This window comes from Cotesia glomerata, linkage group LG4, assembly GCF_020080835.1.
Source record: "Cotesia glomerata isolate CgM1 linkage group LG4, MPM_Cglom_v2.3, whole genome shotgun sequence".
Lineage (NCBI taxonomy): Eukaryota > Metazoa > Arthropoda > Insecta > Hymenoptera > Braconidae > Cotesia > Cotesia glomerata.
The window spans coordinates 7624048-7641910 of NC_058161.1; the positions used below are offsets into that span (position 1 = coordinate 7624048).

Here is a 17863-nt window from a genome sequence, read left to right on the forward strand (position 1 = left end):
TTTATAAAATGAGTTGATCATTAAAAAAGAGAATACTAAATAATGATTAATAAAAATGATGCAAAATGTAAACTTGTAACAATCTTAAAATGTCATAAAATAAAATTCAACCAATCAAAAAAAAGAAAAACGTTAATAAACTAGATAGTAAAGCGAGCGAATTTTAAAAATTGACATTAATAGAATAATATATTTTTAAATACGGCTAAGTAAAAAAAAAGTCGTTAAAAAAAACTGAAATAAAAAAAAACAAACAAATGCATATCTTGACATTAGAATAAAAATAATTTTAAAATAAAATATTTACGTAATTTTGACATTTGTTAAAATTAGTGCATCGTGAATTTTGCCAATTCAAAACTTAGCCACGCGAATTCAGTCAATAGTAAACTTTGCGATTCATGAAATAAGTGAATACTAAATTTTGTTAACAATTAAAATAGCCGTTTGTAAACTCAGCGGTTTATAAAAGTAGCAGATTTTTAATTTTAACGCTTATTAATTTATCTATTACATATTTATTTCCGATATTTTTGAAGCTATAAAATTTAGAGACAAAAGCCTTTTCTCAACAACAGGTCAGCCGAGAACTGATTTTCCGAAATTTTATTTACGAAGAATATTACGGAGCTGAAAATGATAAAAAAAATTCTTGTAAGGAATAAATCATGGAGGCTTGTGAATTGTGTAATAATAAAAGATTTTATTTGAATTTTTATTTAATTATGTACATATTCATGTATAAAAATATATTTTTTTTTATTTTTAAAAATTATATATACTGAAACAAGCTGGTATCTTGCCCAATAGAAATTTTTGAAGAAAGTTTTTGGACTTATTGATTTCACCGAGTTCAAAATTCTGGGCAACCTGGGAAGTTTACAAACGGCTATTTTCTAGTAAATTTAAAAACATACTTAAATTAATGTCCACGATTGTACTTCAACTTCAGGCTTAAGAAGAATACTTCTTAGCGTAAAAAATTAGAAAATTCTTTAATTTACGATTAGAAAAAAATAATTTTTTTTATAAATTTATTTGGATTCTCAAGAAGAAGTTTTTGTTCAGTAGGTATAATAATAGTTGTTATTAAATAAATACAAATTAATATAATTTATTTTCTACAAAAAAAAATATATATATTTTGATCACGATTTATTTGTAAAAAAAAAAAAAATTAATTGAATTAACTTCTTTTGAAGATTAGAATTTTTCTACCCCAAGTATTGTCTTCGCTCATGGCAATTCTCTGGAGATTACATTTTTTTGTACAAATATCCACAATATGTTTGTCCATATCGCCAGTTAATTTTAATGAGTTTATTAATGTAAAATCTTGTTCCCCAGAACGTCTCAATCTTCTCGAAGCATTACGGTAACACTTCCAAGTCTGCGGTTCAATAACGAGCATTTGTGTATAAGAGCAAATGTTTTCTAAGAATTTAACAAGACCCTCGTCGCCGTGATTTAAATGAATCCACATTGTAACAGAGAAACAAAATATCACATCGAATTTATTTTTGTCGAATTTTTTTAAATAAGTTTTAATGATATCATCTCTATTTTGAGATAACACAAAATCAAGACATTCAAAAGTTATTGATTGTGAGTACGTATTATTTTCACGTGCACGTTCTATTAAAATTGGATCGAGGTCAATACCCAGTAGACTTATATCTGTATTTACAGTAAGATTATCTTGAAGAAATTTACGCAGTTGAATCGTAAGTTCCTGTAATCAAAATACAAACGGAATTTTATATTAAAATTTATATTTATGACTAAATTTATTTCAGATAAAAAAAATAAATAAAAGAAAAAAAGCGAGACATTGTGAGACCTTGAAGATAACTCAGAGGCTGCAAAAAGAGGGTTCTTTATTTATAGACAAGATTAATTCACAGACGGCATGTTTCAAAAATTAAAAAAAAAAGGGACCGTCGTCATCGGAATCGTTGTCGTTGTCTCATAAACTGGGTCTGCGGTGTAGTAAAACACCCAAGAAGAAAGAAGGGTTCCTATCCTATCTTCTATCCAACATAACATCCAGTAAAATAATCTGGGCTCTATTTTTATACGACACGGCTGTAAGTGGTAACAGACACATTACATACCAGTCAGTCAGTCAGTCATTTAGCTGAAGATGTGGCGCTGGATATGGCGCGTGCGTATGCTATATTGAGTTAAGAAAGAAAGAAGTGAAAGGAAATAAGTAAACTGAGAATGAGTAAATGACTAATTCATGTCTAATCTAAATTTAGTAAAAAGAGTAGTACGTTGTTTTAATGCTGTAGTATAAATGAAGTCAGGATGCAGCGTGCTTGGTACAACCCAGCTTCTTCCGTCCGGTATACAAATATATGTACATGTATATGTATATATAACTCAACTAACAGCCTAATGATGATGAGACTGATTCTCTACTTTACTTTATATCCTCCATAATACTCAGTATCCTCAACTCACCCCGGCATTGCAGCCGACATCAAGCCCAATGTATTTTCCGTCCGGAGATAACCACAGCCCCTGCGGAAGTTGACAAATACGCTCGTTCGCTGGATGAAACTTGTAATAATTGATAAAGTTTCCATGCCGACTTGCACCTGGATCTCCAGTCTTAGTGCCAGCATCACTTTCATTATTGTCTTCCATTTCAGATTTGATTGAATAAAATAAATATTTAAATAAATATGACCTACAATTAATATGAATCAATATAATAAATCATAGAATGCTGATGATTAACAATTAAAATTGCAGAAATATACCAATGAAGTAACTCAGCTATGCCAGATACCAGTCCAAGCAGAAGGCAGAAACAGAGGCCTAAGATGCTAAGAGACTCAATAAAACATATGAGCTGGCAACCGGTGCTGCTGTCTACCGAGAGACGCGGTAAATTTATTATTGCAACATACCTACGACGACCCTCAATTGTGACGGACCCATGTAGTCTAGAGGCTAGAGTTCTCAACTTATTGCTTGGGTTGCTGCTCGTTTCGAGTATAATATACAAAGCCAAATGGCCGATCAGACCTTACCTTCAACCAGACCTATACTAATAGAACACTGAACCGCAAGTCTGGTGATGCAGAGTATGGTTACAGGTACCTACGGTGGGAGAAAGATTTGCCAACAGCGGAAGGATCGCAGATCGGGATAATTCGCGACTGTCCACGACCTAGATTGCCGCCGTGTACTGGCCTTCTACGTTGGTCCTTGGGGTCATGGTGGGCTCTAGAAATCACCGCTAATATACCTTCAGAGTCACATTATACGTAGTCCGTAGACAATGACCTGGTGATGCTTAAAAAACGGATCTATATCTTATTTCATTTGGTTCCTTTTAACGGTTCGTCCTGACGCAGGTCTACCTACTATACATTCATATCATATTCTACACGTTTCTTTTTTATTCATTTTTCTAAAAATATAAAATTATAAATGAAATAATATGAGAAAATAAAATATTCTATAAAAAAAAATTTACAAAACAACTGAAATTAAAAATGATAGACCGAGAAATTCTTAAATACTAATTATTGAATTATTATTTTTATAAGTGTTGTATATTTTAATATTTTTTCAGGTATGAAATTGTTTGAACCACGAGAGCACGCGTGTCTACATGTGAGTCTACTGAATACGGAGTGTAATCAGAGAGAAGAACCAGAAAACCAAAGGCAGGTGTTGGACACACCGGTCCTCACTTCTTATTTTTCTTCTTATATTATAAAATGCATCGACTAAAGACGTGGCAATGCTTTGATGTGATGCGAGCGTGCCGCGCTCTGATGCTTTCTTTAGTTCTTCATCGGAGTTTTATACCCTTACACCATAACATTTCATTTCTTTACAGCCACTTTACTTTCTCTTTCTAACTGACAGATGGGAAGCAATGTGATGCTACGCAGCTTCAACCACTGAAGCTGGTAAAAAAAGCGTGCATGCCAGACTGTTAATAACTTGGAAAAGCTTGACAAATATTTAATTTCCTCATTCTTGTATTCACAGTAAGTTAAGTTGCTCAAGCACGTTTTTATCAAGAAAATTATTTATGAAAATATTCCTTGATAATTTAATCTACATATTTAATCATGTGATAATAAATTTTTCACGTTGCTAATTTTTGTTTAATTTATACGAAGAAGCAATAACGTCAGAATTATTTTTTTCTAAAGAATTGGATTAATTGTTAAAAATTTTTCCCTAAAATTAAATAAAAATTCGAATTATTGAAATGTTTAGGTAAAAATTTAAGGTATAAATATGAGCAGTTTCTTGATTTCATTTTAAATACTTTTCAAGTGATAAATATAATAGTATAAATTTTAATTTACACTAGTGATGATATTTTGAATTTTCTTAGATATAATTTAAAAAAAAAAACTAAAAATAGAATTTTATACAGTATGAACTTTAAAACTATAATCAAAATTCTAAATGATATTTATTTTAGAATAAAATAAATTTTAACCGTATATTGAAACTAAAGCAGAGAAGGGTAAATATTTTTAGATTACACAGCTGTCTTGAATCGTCGTTTACTTATATTACAATTTTCCAGGTACAATGAGTAAGAAGAGAAGAAGAAGAAGAAGAAGAAGAAGAGAAGATAGGAAATGGTAATGTATTGTAGGCAAAGACGTCTAAGTTTAGTTCAAACTAATAAACTTCCGGGAGCGGGCTTTGATGATTTGTTTTTTAACTCTCATCATTTCCGGATTAGTCTAACTTTTACTTTTATATTTTTATTGCCATAGCATTTTAAATTCAAACTGAGCGTAAAAGATTTGGTTACTCCTAGCAGGTACATGCGGGTCTACAAACCTCAACCATTGTCCGTGAATAGCTTAAATCCTGTAATCTCTTTGTCCTCGAATTTTCGATGCCTTTATTTTATTAGACGTACTTTAACGAACAATTTCAATTGTTAATTTACTCAACTGCGACGGCAACCTTCTTTTATGAGTCCATGGTCAATATCTATGTATATTCTACAGCTCGGTAATATAAATACACGTAAGTAACAAGCTGTAAGGTAGCAAAATCAACGTCATATTTACCGTTAATGTTTACTATCTACATAGTATAAGATATATTTATAAATATCCTGTCATTTATATTTATACGTTTTTATTTTTTGCAGGTATATTCACTTTAGTGAATAGTGAATAAATGAAATGTTATTTATTTCTTATTCTGCCATACCGGAGGTCCGGATGCTTTGGTTGTCATTGAAATACATTCAAATAGTAGTTTAAGCTTAATATAACGGATTTCGATGGTGATGATGGAGACAATTCATTGGGTTTCCTCTTTTTGACATATCGAACGACAGCGGATGCAGTGACAATAGGAAACTTTGGCTTACCAAAGTGAATAGTCAGTAGCGGATACAACACGTGACTTCCGGAATATAATAATTTTTTAAAGACGACATCCTTTTTATTTAATATACCTATGTATGTATATAAATGGATATAGATACGGATATAGATATATTTATTTTTAGTATATTACTATACGGGAATGTGAAGACATAATGCTGGGTATCATGAACGGATAAATTGTTTTCAAAATTTAACCAGTGACTCCCGGTGTCACCTTTGATACCTTATCAAAACGTGGGAATAATATTGATGTAAGTACAACACATCAGTCGAATGATCTCACATATTGTTCACGTGAACGTAAATAACTGAGAGAGCTGTAAAAATATATATTACATGTATATTTATTATACTTGAGCAGTGGGGAAGCTTATCATTACAAAAGTCCAACGCAATAATACATATATTTTTTTGCTCCGTGATAAGTTTGCTCGATTGCGACGCCAATTAATAATTAGTCACGTGGCCTCGATGACGCTTTGTTTTTGTAATTAAAATAATCCTCAGACCGTGGAATCCCAGGTAATGCATTAGATACGATTCATTTAAATATTAATATATTTTATTAAACATTTGTCCATTAAGAAATAACTGAAATTCCATCAGGGTCTCAAGAATTAATTGATATAAAATTTTATTACAATATTGTTATTACTTTACAGGTTTAGCAATATAAGGTTTACAGCACATTTATGATTTTTAATCATTAAGCCAACGGATTTTCGTAATATTCAGCACTTCCGTAATCTATATCTATTGTATTAAACCACAAACTATAAAATGTACGACAAAAGATATTTCATCAATAGATATAATGACGACAGAGAATTATATTTAAACATATATTTGCGAAAAATAAAAAAAAAAAAAAAAGGAGTCTCTGACCTCGAGGGCCCTCTCAATTCACAGGCAAAATTCATCTTATTTGCCAGAGGGCCTTCGTTTTTGTGGATGATCGAATCGATTGTAGACCTTGGATACACTCTGGGTAAAGTGACGCAATTTTTAACTCACTACCTTTTGCGTTTATACACACGCTTGAGATTTAAACATGTATTCTATACATTTATATACAAGTATATTGTATGGGTAGCTGATGTATCTTGATCTACAGCAAACGTGTGAGCACATCCGGTCGTAATCCACCTAAAATCTGCCGAGCCACATTCTTCAATGATTTTACAATCGCCGGGGTTACAAAATTGACTTAAAAAAAAAAAAAAATGAAAAGAAAAGAAGAAACACAATAAATAAAATTCGAAATCAAATATAATTATAAATATTCATTATTCAAATTGTGGATTATAATATAATATACAATTTTTTTATTTGGATATTTTATTATATTTAATGAATGAAATATTAAATGAATATAATTAATGACCGTTTTAATTATTATTATAATCATCGAATGATTATACAACAAATTTACTTGTATATTGGAAGGGATAGTTAGTCTTCTTGTTAATCGGCGGTGTATGTAGTGTTGTTTTTTAAAACTCGTTGAGACGGTTAACGAGTGTAACTAGGTCGTGCGACAAGACAAGAGTATATACGTGAATTATTGCGCTTCTGACGAATCGTAAATGAATAATTCTTGTTCGCGGTAACTAAATAGAGATGTAAAAATAAGGTTGAAAAATTTATAAGGCCTTGACTGTTATATATTATATCCAGTGGTTTATAATTTTTGTTATGTTATATAGAAACGTTAGATTAGTATTAGAAAATAAAAAAAGCGAAACGAAAAATAATGAAATATAATGGTAATAGAGAATGGAGAAAAAACTAATATAAGTATAGAATCATATAAATAAGAAAGAAAGATTAAAAAAATAAAAAAGGAATGAGTCAATTCTTTTAGCTTTACTATTTGCTAATTCAATATTACGAAATAATGAATATATATCTCTGTTAAGAACATCACACAAGACGATTTAAAATGTGGTCATATACTTCTCTGTATAAGAGTATATGTATATATTGCTACACATATATATCTGTGAAACATACTGAAATAATATTTTTCTTCAACCTTCCTCAATTCTATTTCGATCAATCATAATAATTTTGCGTCATATAATATAAATATACAACATACAATTTTTATTAGTTTTGTATACATTAGAAAAGAATTGGAAATATATACATGAATATTAAATTGGAAATAATAAAAAAAAAACTCAAATAAAGATAATGAATAAAAAGCAATATAAAAATAAATTCTCTCTTGATTTTATTGCGAAAAGAAAAAATTTTTTCAACTTTATTATTACTTTTATGTAACTAATATAAAATATAATCTTATTTAGTACAATATCATTATATACTATAAATTTATCATCTTATCAACTCATTTATTTATTTTTTTAACTTTAAAGATAATGATAAATGATACTAATGTTATAATGTTGATTCCGCAGGTTAAATGAAAATAAACGATTAATGCAATGTCAGAAAATTCCGAGAGTAAAATAGCAGCAGCAGAAGTAAATGCAGCAAAGAGTTTTTTAAAGACAACGATGACGACGACGACGAAACATCAACTGTGTATTGCGAGTTGATGATGGGGATGAAGAGTAAGAGGCAGAAGGTTGCGCCAGGTCCGCCCAGTATAAGTTAAAGCTATTGCAGATATTGCAAGTGTCGAGGAGACAGACACAAAGAGATAAATAAAAATACATAAAAGAGAAAAAAAACAAAGTTTAAATAACGAGCCAGCAGAGAGCAAATAAAACTAAAGCGCGAGTAGCTTTGAATTTCTCAGTGTAAATCTTTGAGAAATAAAAATTTGCCTAGACTCAAATGCGAATATTCATACTTGAGGTTTTTAAGAGGGAAGAAACCGCGTTGAATTGGTGATAATGATGCTGGTCGTAGTAGAATAATCGTGGGGTTAATAATAATAGTAAGATAAAAAAAAGCATTTAAATTGTGGGAGAGAAAATACGATACAGGGCACCTGATCCGTGGCCTTCCTTTATGACGGTCACTCCCAGCAGTTGCGTGTATTTGCTGCTGTGAAATGTTCATACTCTACTACTACATTTTATCTTTATAAATGTTTTATTATATATACTTACTTAGACATACTACACATATATTATATTACCGATGTGTGTAGTTATTTTTATTATATGTATAATACCACAAGACTACGTCCTCCAAAGTCTTGGAGACCTCTCGATCAAAAAAGGTCTCGATATCTTGCCTCGGATTGTATGGCTATGCAACTCGGTCAGACTGGCGCAATAGTCCCCTGGTATCTTGCTGGGATACACTGACACGATCATGTCATCAGCCAGCTGAAACTGACATTAATGATGTTGTGTTAAAACAGTATATATGTGTCGATTTGTCTTTTAAATACACATGTACAATAAAATACTTATATGCTTGATACACATTTTATTTTTTAGTCAATTATAACAGCACACTTAAGTCACACTCTCAGTGATACTCTTGTTTTATATTATACACATGCAAATATAAAAAATCAACCAGACAATAATAAAATAAAATTATCTTCATGCAAATATACAGTATAAAATAATGTGTGATTAATTTTAAACTGCGTACATATATATTATTATGTCGCAGTCTAAGAAAACTGTATCAGTGCAAATAATTTTTTTTTTTGCTCGACGGGCAGAAAGCGTCAACTTTCGGCCTGCTGCGCTAAACGGAGTTGCCCCTTTCTGCCTTCGTCGAGCAAAAAAATAGTATACACTCCACGGGAAGTAAATAAGAAAGCCTCAAATCACATGTTTGTTGGCTTCGCCTCGGCCAACAATTACATGTGATCTGAGACATTTCTTACTTTACTTCCCTAGGTGTGTAATATACTATTGCATATTTATCCACACGTTCATTCATATATACATGAATAAATAAAAGATGCTTTTAAATATTACGGAAGAGGTTGAATTAAAAGTAATATTTAATCCAAGTGTCTATATATGGATATTAAATATTCTCAAGAAATAATCAATCGCTATAATCGACCATCAAAATCCATGGACGTAGCCTCTATACTATATTAAAGCTTTTACCTCATCCAAAAGCTTATTATAGTCATCAAGTGAGTCACTTTTATGACTATCAAGCAATGTTGAGTCCACATCAGTATTCTAGGACACTTTTATCGGTGTATAATATGCTTTTTTATGCTCGTGTGATAATATACAATCGTATTGGACGGTGATAGTGATAATGACAATAAGACAGAAGAAAAATAAAAAGATTATGCTAATCGTGTAAAACCCACATCATTTGCCTGGTTTTATTTAACTTCCTGTTGTCCTCTGTCGTCCTGTGCGTCAAACAAGCCTGCCAGACAAACATTAGTTGTCTAAATGTTGACCGGATGTATTCAAAAGGTGCATATATGCATTAATACATACATACCTATTTATACATGAATATACATACATAAAGGAAGTTGGCAATGAAAATGGAAGATAAAAGAAGAGGACGTGTGTGGGCGGTAAAACTACCTCGGGATGACCTCAGCTTATGCAGGATACATACGCGTGATGCCCTTTTACCCTCCTCTTCTGTATTCTTCCTCATAAAATCTTTTCTTCTCGAGGCAAGCTGCAACGAATATAATATATAATGAATATCTTGAGAATATATGTACAACATATCATATATACAACACAGTCCAGGCGAATTAATATGTATTATATTGTGAGGATGTATGTTTGTGTGGATTAATGTATTTATGTATGTAAGTATAAAAGCAAGCAAGAAAACGAGCGCGTGGCACCGTAATTACATATCCGTTTCTTCACAGACTGGCCTGAGGGTTCTCTTTTTACTTCGATTTATATGTGCTGCCTGGTTAGCATGAAAACGTTCTATACCACTGCTTTCTATCGTGGGTGTGCTCTAGTACGGATGACTAATTGTACCATCTTTGGAGAGGTCGAAAAAATATTGAAAGAAAAATTTTTTAAGTAATTTTTTTCTTGTGTTTTTATATAGATAAATCTAAAAACAGTTAATCACAACCGGAGATAAACAGGATATGATGCTCTTGCAGTTGTGTAGCCGTTAGGCTGTATAATAGTCAGCATCAGTGGCTGTTAATTAAATTCTAACGTTTTTTTTTTCTATTTTTCTTACAAGTGGCAATCACTTGTCATCTCAAACATTGCACCATCTCATTCCGAGATTTGTTTTGAGTATTACGTTACTAAAAGCTTGGAAAAAAGATATTTATAATGTAAAAAAACAAAAATATCTTATTCATTACAAAATCATTTTATATATTTATTATACATGCATATGATAAAGACATTGCACACGCAATAATTCATTAATAGTCTATATAAATAAAAAATAGTTTATCTAGAAAATTTTATTTTATCAACAAACCAATGAAAATTTATCTATTGTAAATGTAAGTATGTATTTATACATGTATCACAGTAATCAGATAAACATGATATATTTTTTCAGAATTTATAAACCGGCTGAATACTTTTGAACAGTTCACTGACTGACCAAAGGCGCGGTTGGTCTATGCTGAAAGTAAGAATACTTTCTTGAGCTAAATTTCTTTATGTATCTACACATATAAATAGATTTTATATTATTGACATCCACATCACGTCTATCAGTACATTTATATTTTCCGATAAGTATACTTATGCTAATGGTTCAACAAAGTAACTCGTGCATTAGCCTCGAATCCAACTGTCAAATATATGTGACATGCAGTCGTATAATTTCCAAGGATTCACATCCTTACAACAATTAAATTTACAAAGAGTTATTTTGAATTTTTTTTGCACTTTTATTTTTAAATAAAAGGATGTTTATCTATAAAAAATAAAAATAATACAAAAATCAGCCGTCAATTAACAATTTTTTTTATTACACTTAAATTAAAATTAAAAAATTTGATCCGCAAATTGCACTTTTGGGTCTTCAAATCTTTTAAAAGGGAAATTTTTTATTTCTTAACTTTTGTAATTATTTTTTAATAAAAAAATTCTCTAAATTTTTTAATGTCGGCTAACTTGATTTTCATCAATAAAAAGGGTTCAAAGTAATTTTACTAATTAGTTAAAAAATGACGATAAAAAATATAATCTAAATCATTAAATGTATAAAACTACACAGAAAAAAAAATTTACTCGATTCAATACAAAAAATTTTTGAATCAAAAAAAATTTCTTAGTTCAAAAATTTTTCTTCTTAAATCAAGACGATGAAGTTCTTCAAAAATAATCTTCTTGGTTCAAGAATTTTTCTTTTAATTCAAATTAATTTTTTTTTTCCAGTGTAGTTATGTTCATAAATTAGTATGAAAAGTAATAACTGTTGATTAATAATTAATTTAAATTAAAAATTTTAGGTTTTAAAACATCTCAAGTACTTCCAGATTCAAGACAGTTTTTTTTTTCAAATTATTACATCAATGTCTTACTCTAATATGGCTGTAAACAAACAATCAAATTTAAAAATGAGTTTAAAACCTGGTTACGTTATATATCCGGATAACACGTATTAATAAATATGTATAAATCCTTGAGCTTCGAGGAAGAGAGCATTAACAGCGGCGATGACACCTAATGAACCGGTGGCTATTTCTAAATGCCCGGATGTATTTGTCACTATGTGAATCCCCTGATTACTTGGTGTCTAGCTCTAGGCGGCAATCCATGAAAGCGTCATTACATATTACGACAGTGAACGGACGCTAGCTATAACCTCGTGCAAGGTCATGCTGCTGTGTACATATAAGTGTACGCAGGTAATATCGTCCTATATTCTACAACTTCTAGTTTGCAACAAAGTTGTTGTATGCTGAGAAAAAATAAAAACTATGCCCAGACTAGGATTTCTTGGCTAAAAAATTTTTTAAAGTGAACAATTTGATATATTAATTTTTTGACGCAAGAATATCAATATTTATTTTCATTATTATAAAAAAAAAAAAAAAAAAAAAACAAACAATCAAACAAATAGCTTCATTTGAATTAAATAAAAATTATGTTAATCAATTCGACCAATTCTTCAGGCAAGATAAAATTCTTCAGAAAAAAAGTTACATTCTTAGAAATTTTTAAAAATATACGTTTTTATGTCAATAGCATAAATTCTTAATAAAAGTATTTTTTTATCAACATATATTTTATGCCTATTACAATTACTGTGATATGAAAAAAACATATTTTTCGATGTAATCATGTAAGCATAATAATTAAACTATAAAAATTAAAAAGGATCGTTTTATTTCTGGCATTAGGTACTTATATTTATCCAATTAAATGAGAAAATTAATAATTAATCGTTTTGATATACAGTATTATCATATTACTTGGGGAAACTGCAGTAATTCTTTCATAAAATTACTCCATCATAAAGGAATGCGGTCGACTTATAGACAAACGCCTTCGCTCATTCGCGATCGCCTCAGGATTATCGTCTTATAATGATAGAATCGGTTATATATTGGCTATCTTAATTTCCCAATAGTTTCTGTAAGAATAATAGTTACAATAAGAAAAAAAAATAACCGAAGTTTTTTAAATTTCAATGATCTATTTCATTGTTACTACAATAATCAATCAATTGATAATTTATATTTCGTTAATCATCTTGATATTAATTGATTGACTCTTTTTCTAGAAAGATATGATTGTATGCTTACCGAAATGTCTGATTAAGGAATTAATTGACGATAAACAATATCTTTTATAAGAAATGTGAATTTTTTTTAATAATTTTATACACAATTAATAGTAACACAAGAGGGATTTTTTTATTTGTATTGATTGGGAAATTTATAAAATATTTTGAAGGTTTAATATATTTTGCGCACTTCAGAATGTGATGAATATTTACTTTACAGTCAATAATTAATTAATAATTGTGGAACAATTATCGATAAATAACCTACTTCTTCAGCTAACAAAACAATATTTAAGTTTTTGTTTAATTTTTTTGATATTTACATTAATTGTCTCAACTGTTTTTGTTACTTTTATTTTTACATGAGTGACGTTAATACCGGGTATATTTTTAAATGAAAATGAGTCAATATATTTTGTATTGATAAGAAAGATTTTTTTCAATTGCACAAATTGCGCGGGCAAATTAACTTTGACATAATTTGATAGAATTTACAATATTAAAAAGGCTTTCTTCAAAACAATTATTAAATCAACTTTGTATTAAATTTTTTTTTAACTGCAAAGTTGTATGAAAATTAAAGAATTAATTATTTTTTAAATTTATATTAATTAAATTAAAGCATAATAATAATAATATAAAATTATTATTCCAATAATTTGACGCGTCTGTTCCTAGGTGGCCATAAGGTTAAAAAAATATGTTAATTAATTTGAGATCTTTCCCAGTGATAGTAAAACATAAATATACTTCTTATATATAAAATGTAAATTTTACCTTTTATATTTTTATTAAGAAAATAAAAGTCAAAGCGATATCCTGTATATTTTGGAATTGAAATTTATCTGTGTATATCTATATGACATAAAAATATAATCAGTTTAAGTGTTTTGAAATTAATGAGGAGGAAAGCCGATAGGCAATCGTGAATCAAAAGATTTTCGCCGTTAATGACGATTGCAAAAATATGTCTAGGGGAATCCTTATCGAGGACAGATAACAGAAACTTTAACATTACTTGTCATTGCCTGTATGACTTGTATGTGCACCTGGACACACATATGTTGTCCACGATGAATGATGATGATGATAGCTATTGTTATTGAGAGTCGATGGCGTCCCACGACAAGAAGATGAGTATGAGACAGACTGTGAGAATAAGCTTTGTAAATATGTGAACAACCGGAAGCGTATTACACACCGAAGGATTAATTCTTTTACCGCTATTAGATGGAATGTCTTTAAAACTTTTCTTTGTTAAACCAAATACGTTTTTATCGTAGTTTTTACTTTACGATAAATGCTATTTTTATCCATTCAAATAAATTTTATTTTAAATTAACAATAATCCAGGATGTTCTTTTACTTATATGTTCAATCATATCATTGAATTACTGGTAATATTTCTTTGACGGATTTGATAAGCTGAATATATATGCGGAGTTATTTGCTCATAAGTTAGCTTCTTTTCTAGCTATATTGACCTTCTGTATGGTAATTTATAAAACTATAAAATTTGTATTATTATTTTTAAAATGAAAAAATGAATTTTTTATTTAAAATATTTCATATAAATGATTAGAAAAAGATTGATTATATATAAAATTATTTTATTAAAATAAGATAAGTATTTAAATTAAAAAAAAAATCTGTAGTTTAAAAATAAAAGGATGTATTTTACTAACAGTATTTTACTTTTAGAAAAAAAATGTATGCTGTCATTAAAAATCGTAATACCTAATTTGTACATAGAAATTACTAAAATAAGCGATAAATTATTTTTTTTAATACAAGAGTTATTTTTAACGCTAATAAAATATTACAAATTATGATAAGTTTTATCTATCTTTTATCTATGTGTCAAAAAGTAAATTATGATCTATTGTGAAGTGCTAAAAAAAAAAAAAAAAGGAACTATTTCAAATTCAATTTAACTAAACATTTGACGATTGAAGCTATAAAACATGGTGATACAAATATAAAAAAATGTAATCTAAATATTTAACTGATGGTAAAATACACGTTTTTTAATTTAAATAAAATTGGTGAAATAAATTAAAATTATTAGAGAAAAAAAAAATCAAATAATTACGTCCACACAAAAAATATATATCTCAATGTCATTGAACTGATTGCGATGATATAAAGCCTTCAGGGCCTCTGGCTCAATTTTTGCCAGGGCACTTTTGCGCAATGTGAAATTAATGTTGCGATTTGGAAACTGGCCGACTTGAAAACAAGTTTGCTGCTTACTCATTTAGCCACACTAAAGTAAAGGTGGAAAGCATACATATAGATATATATTATACATAATATATAAGTCATATTACGTGTAAATATATGTATATATAGTGCTAGAGTAAATTTTATGGGCCTCTTATCCAATCATATTTTTTTCGCTCTTTCAAATCTTCTCATTACGCTGGGTACCATATGACCAAATATTCCCTGATGGTGACATACACAATCCTGTGATGAAATTTTAATGAATACACGCAAGTACTCTCTTTCTTTTTTTATAGCCCAGCATTCATAAGTCAACATTACACCAACATGATTGACTTTACATTTATTTAAAAGACTTTCTTTAATTTCTTTATATTTCTAACCGACGTTTCTTCATTCTTCAATTTATCCGTTTAATTTATGCAACAAGCCTAAAAAAAAAAAAAAAATAATCAATGGTTAGAAATCTACTCAACTACTATATAAATTTGTCAACTGATTTTGGAATGAATTCGAAGTGGATGATTTTCAATTGATTAACTTCCTTCGGGAATTAAATTTACTCCAAGACGGATTTAATTTAGATTATTAATAGAATTTACGTTAAGTAGTGAATTCTTCTTTTTTTTTGAGCAAAAATGAAAAAATAGTTATTACTCGTTTAAAAATTATAAACAGTGTACTAAAATTTATAAAACTAAAAGTAGTATAATCTTTTTGAGTTTCTGCCAAAATTAAAATTTTTTAAAAACCTAAATTTTTTCTTATATTCATTTATTTATACTGATTCAAAATTTTTTGGATATTTAAACTTTTTTTCAAAATTTCAATTTTTCACGAAAATAGAATTTTTTCGAAATTTTTACTTTTTTTCAAAATCCTATTTTTTTTTTTTATTTTTTTTACCTTACTAGCATGTGAATTTAGTTTTAGCTAAATCAAAATTGATTTTAATCTAAGAACTGGGATGGTTTCCAGATTAAAATCCAGATTCACTCCGTCTCGGATTGATTCATTTTTTCACTCGTGTACTTCGAGTGAAAAGAGTAAAATTCCCTTGGAATACACTGCCGATTTCTTACACATACTCTTATCATTAAAAAGTTACTGAATTATTTATAATTATAAATAAAATAATCTGCGATAAGATTCATTGTATTTTCCATTATTAATTATTACGAACGTCATAATTCATTACTATTCATAATAAGACACATTAAATAAACCAAAATTATCTAGTCACAGTGTTGACTTTTTAATAGATGATAGATTATATATATTTCAAGTAACCATAGCAACTGGCTTGATTATATCGAAACTGGTGCTCCGGTAATCTCGACCTTGGTGCCGTCGAACCTAGAACATATACAGAGAGCATGCTCAAGAGCACGTACATACAATTGTGTACACACATATTTACATTATTAATACATCTATGCATGTTACTAGCGCTATATATAATATAATACTTTTTTTAATGTATTTTACAAATTTTAATGCCACTAATAGAAATTTAAATAGAATTTTCCTCGGGTCGAAAGTTTTTCTGCTGAGACTTAGCAATTCATGGAGTTAGCGACTCATTCTATGATTTTCGGGAATTCAAATCGTGAAAAACTATGAAAATGATCCAATATACAACATAATAAAATAAATATGTGTATACTATAATAACATAAAATACATTAAAACTTTAAAGTTAAGAGCGTGCGCATTGTATGTAGTTGTAAGTAATTTATCTTAATATATAGTAAGAAATAATTATAATTTCGTCATACAAATGTGTGTACGACGTTTCTGCACGTCACAAAAACCCGTCGACGATATAATTGCGATTGGCCGCGCCTACGCAACATTAAAATAAACTCAAGATATATGAAATTGGCGTCTAATATAAAACGTTGACTAATATGTCAGAGGTTTGGAAATATTTACTCGCACCACGATCCAACTATGTACTATGCAATCATGCACGACTTGTATTTACAGATATATCTATTTAATGTAAATTTACTAGCATTGTCCAATATAAATAATCCACTTTTATAATATATAATATAACATAATAAGATTATTTGTAAGTATCTATTTTTATAATCTTCTTTAACGAATAATTGTGTCAAATGTATGTATCATCATTATCATTAGCATTTGTACTTTTTGTTTATTGTTTAATGTTTAGTTGTTGTCTTCTTATTGATGAAAGACGACAACAACGGATGTGAATTATTAAGATTAGCTTTAAATTTTATTTTCACTTTATCCGCTACGTCATCGGTTGAGTACATCCGGTTGACTGTTCTGTTTGTTGATAAAACTCTCGGCAAATATATTAAAAATTTACTCCACATATATTAACGTTTACAAACAATGATTTGATATTTATAGTGTTATATATGCTTTGTTTTGAGCTATTTTTTGTTAATATGATACTTTACGATGATGGTGATGATTGATGATAATGATGCTGAAGATGATGCGAGGCTTTAATAGATATATATAAATATCAAAACATAGATATACGTCGTGTCATTCTGTGTATAAATCTGATGATGCATTACATGGAAAAATTGTTGCGCTGGGTATTAAGACAATTT

General features: G+C 29.0%; 1 protein-coding gene and 3 long non-coding RNA genes across 8 annotated transcripts; 2 read left to right on the forward strand and 2 right to left on the reverse strand.

Annotated features, from left to right (window-relative positions):
* Window positions 1-1140: 1140 nt before the first annotated feature.
* On the reverse strand, window positions 1141-2871 carry LOC123263778 (probable RNA methyltransferase CG11342). Its single transcript, XM_044726748.1, has 3 exons — window positions 2769-2871; window positions 2467-2695; window positions 1141-1732 (listed from the first exon to the last, which is right to left on the reverse strand). The coding sequence occupies exons 2-3, from the start codon at window positions 2650-2652 to the stop codon at window positions 1187-1189; spliced, it is 732 nt and encodes a 243-aa protein (XP_044582683.1). The 5' UTR covers window positions 2653-2695; window positions 2769-2871; the 3' UTR covers window positions 1141-1186.
* Window positions 1644-8480, forward strand: LOC123263781. Of its 5 annotated transcripts, none has more exons than XR_006509228.1 (10): window positions 1644-1724; window positions 1797-2087; window positions 2761-3368; window positions 3590-3630; window positions 3889-4013; window positions 4568-5022; window positions 5150-5644; window positions 5755-5915; window positions 6056-6381; window positions 7817-8480. It is a non-coding gene; the product is annotated as an uncharacterized LOC123263781 (long non-coding RNA). The 5 variants fall into 5 exon arrangements; XR_006509229.1 differs by having other exon boundaries at window positions 4568-4625; window positions 4808-5022; window positions 5150-5915; XR_006509227.1 differs by having other exon boundaries at window positions 5150-5915.
* Window positions 6372-10181, reverse strand: LOC123263782. The gene is made up of 4 exons (XR_006509230.1): window positions 10052-10181; window positions 9446-9989; window positions 8477-8704; window positions 6372-6599 (listed from the first exon to the last, which is right to left on the reverse strand). It is a non-coding gene; the product is annotated as an uncharacterized LOC123263782 (long non-coding RNA).
* Window positions 10182-10765: 584 nt separating this feature from the next.
* LOC123263783 lies at window positions 10766-12329 on the forward strand. Its single transcript, XR_006509231.1, has 3 exons — window positions 10766-10800; window positions 10860-10931; window positions 11761-12329. It is a non-coding gene; the product is annotated as an uncharacterized LOC123263783 (long non-coding RNA).
* The last annotated feature ends 5534 nt before the right edge of the window (window positions 12330-17863 follow it).

What these genes read in the sequence shown, in the direction of transcription:
- LOC123263778 (XM_044726748.1), bottom strand. Translation starts at nt 2,652, where the DNA reads ATGGAAGACAATAATGAAAGTGATGCTGGCACTAAGACTGGAGATCCA. An exon ending in ATGTCGGCTGCAATGCCGGG is followed by an intron (nt 1,733 to 2,466) that starts GTGAGTTGAGGA and finishes TTTTGATTACAG; the next exon opens with GAACTTACGATTCAACTGCG.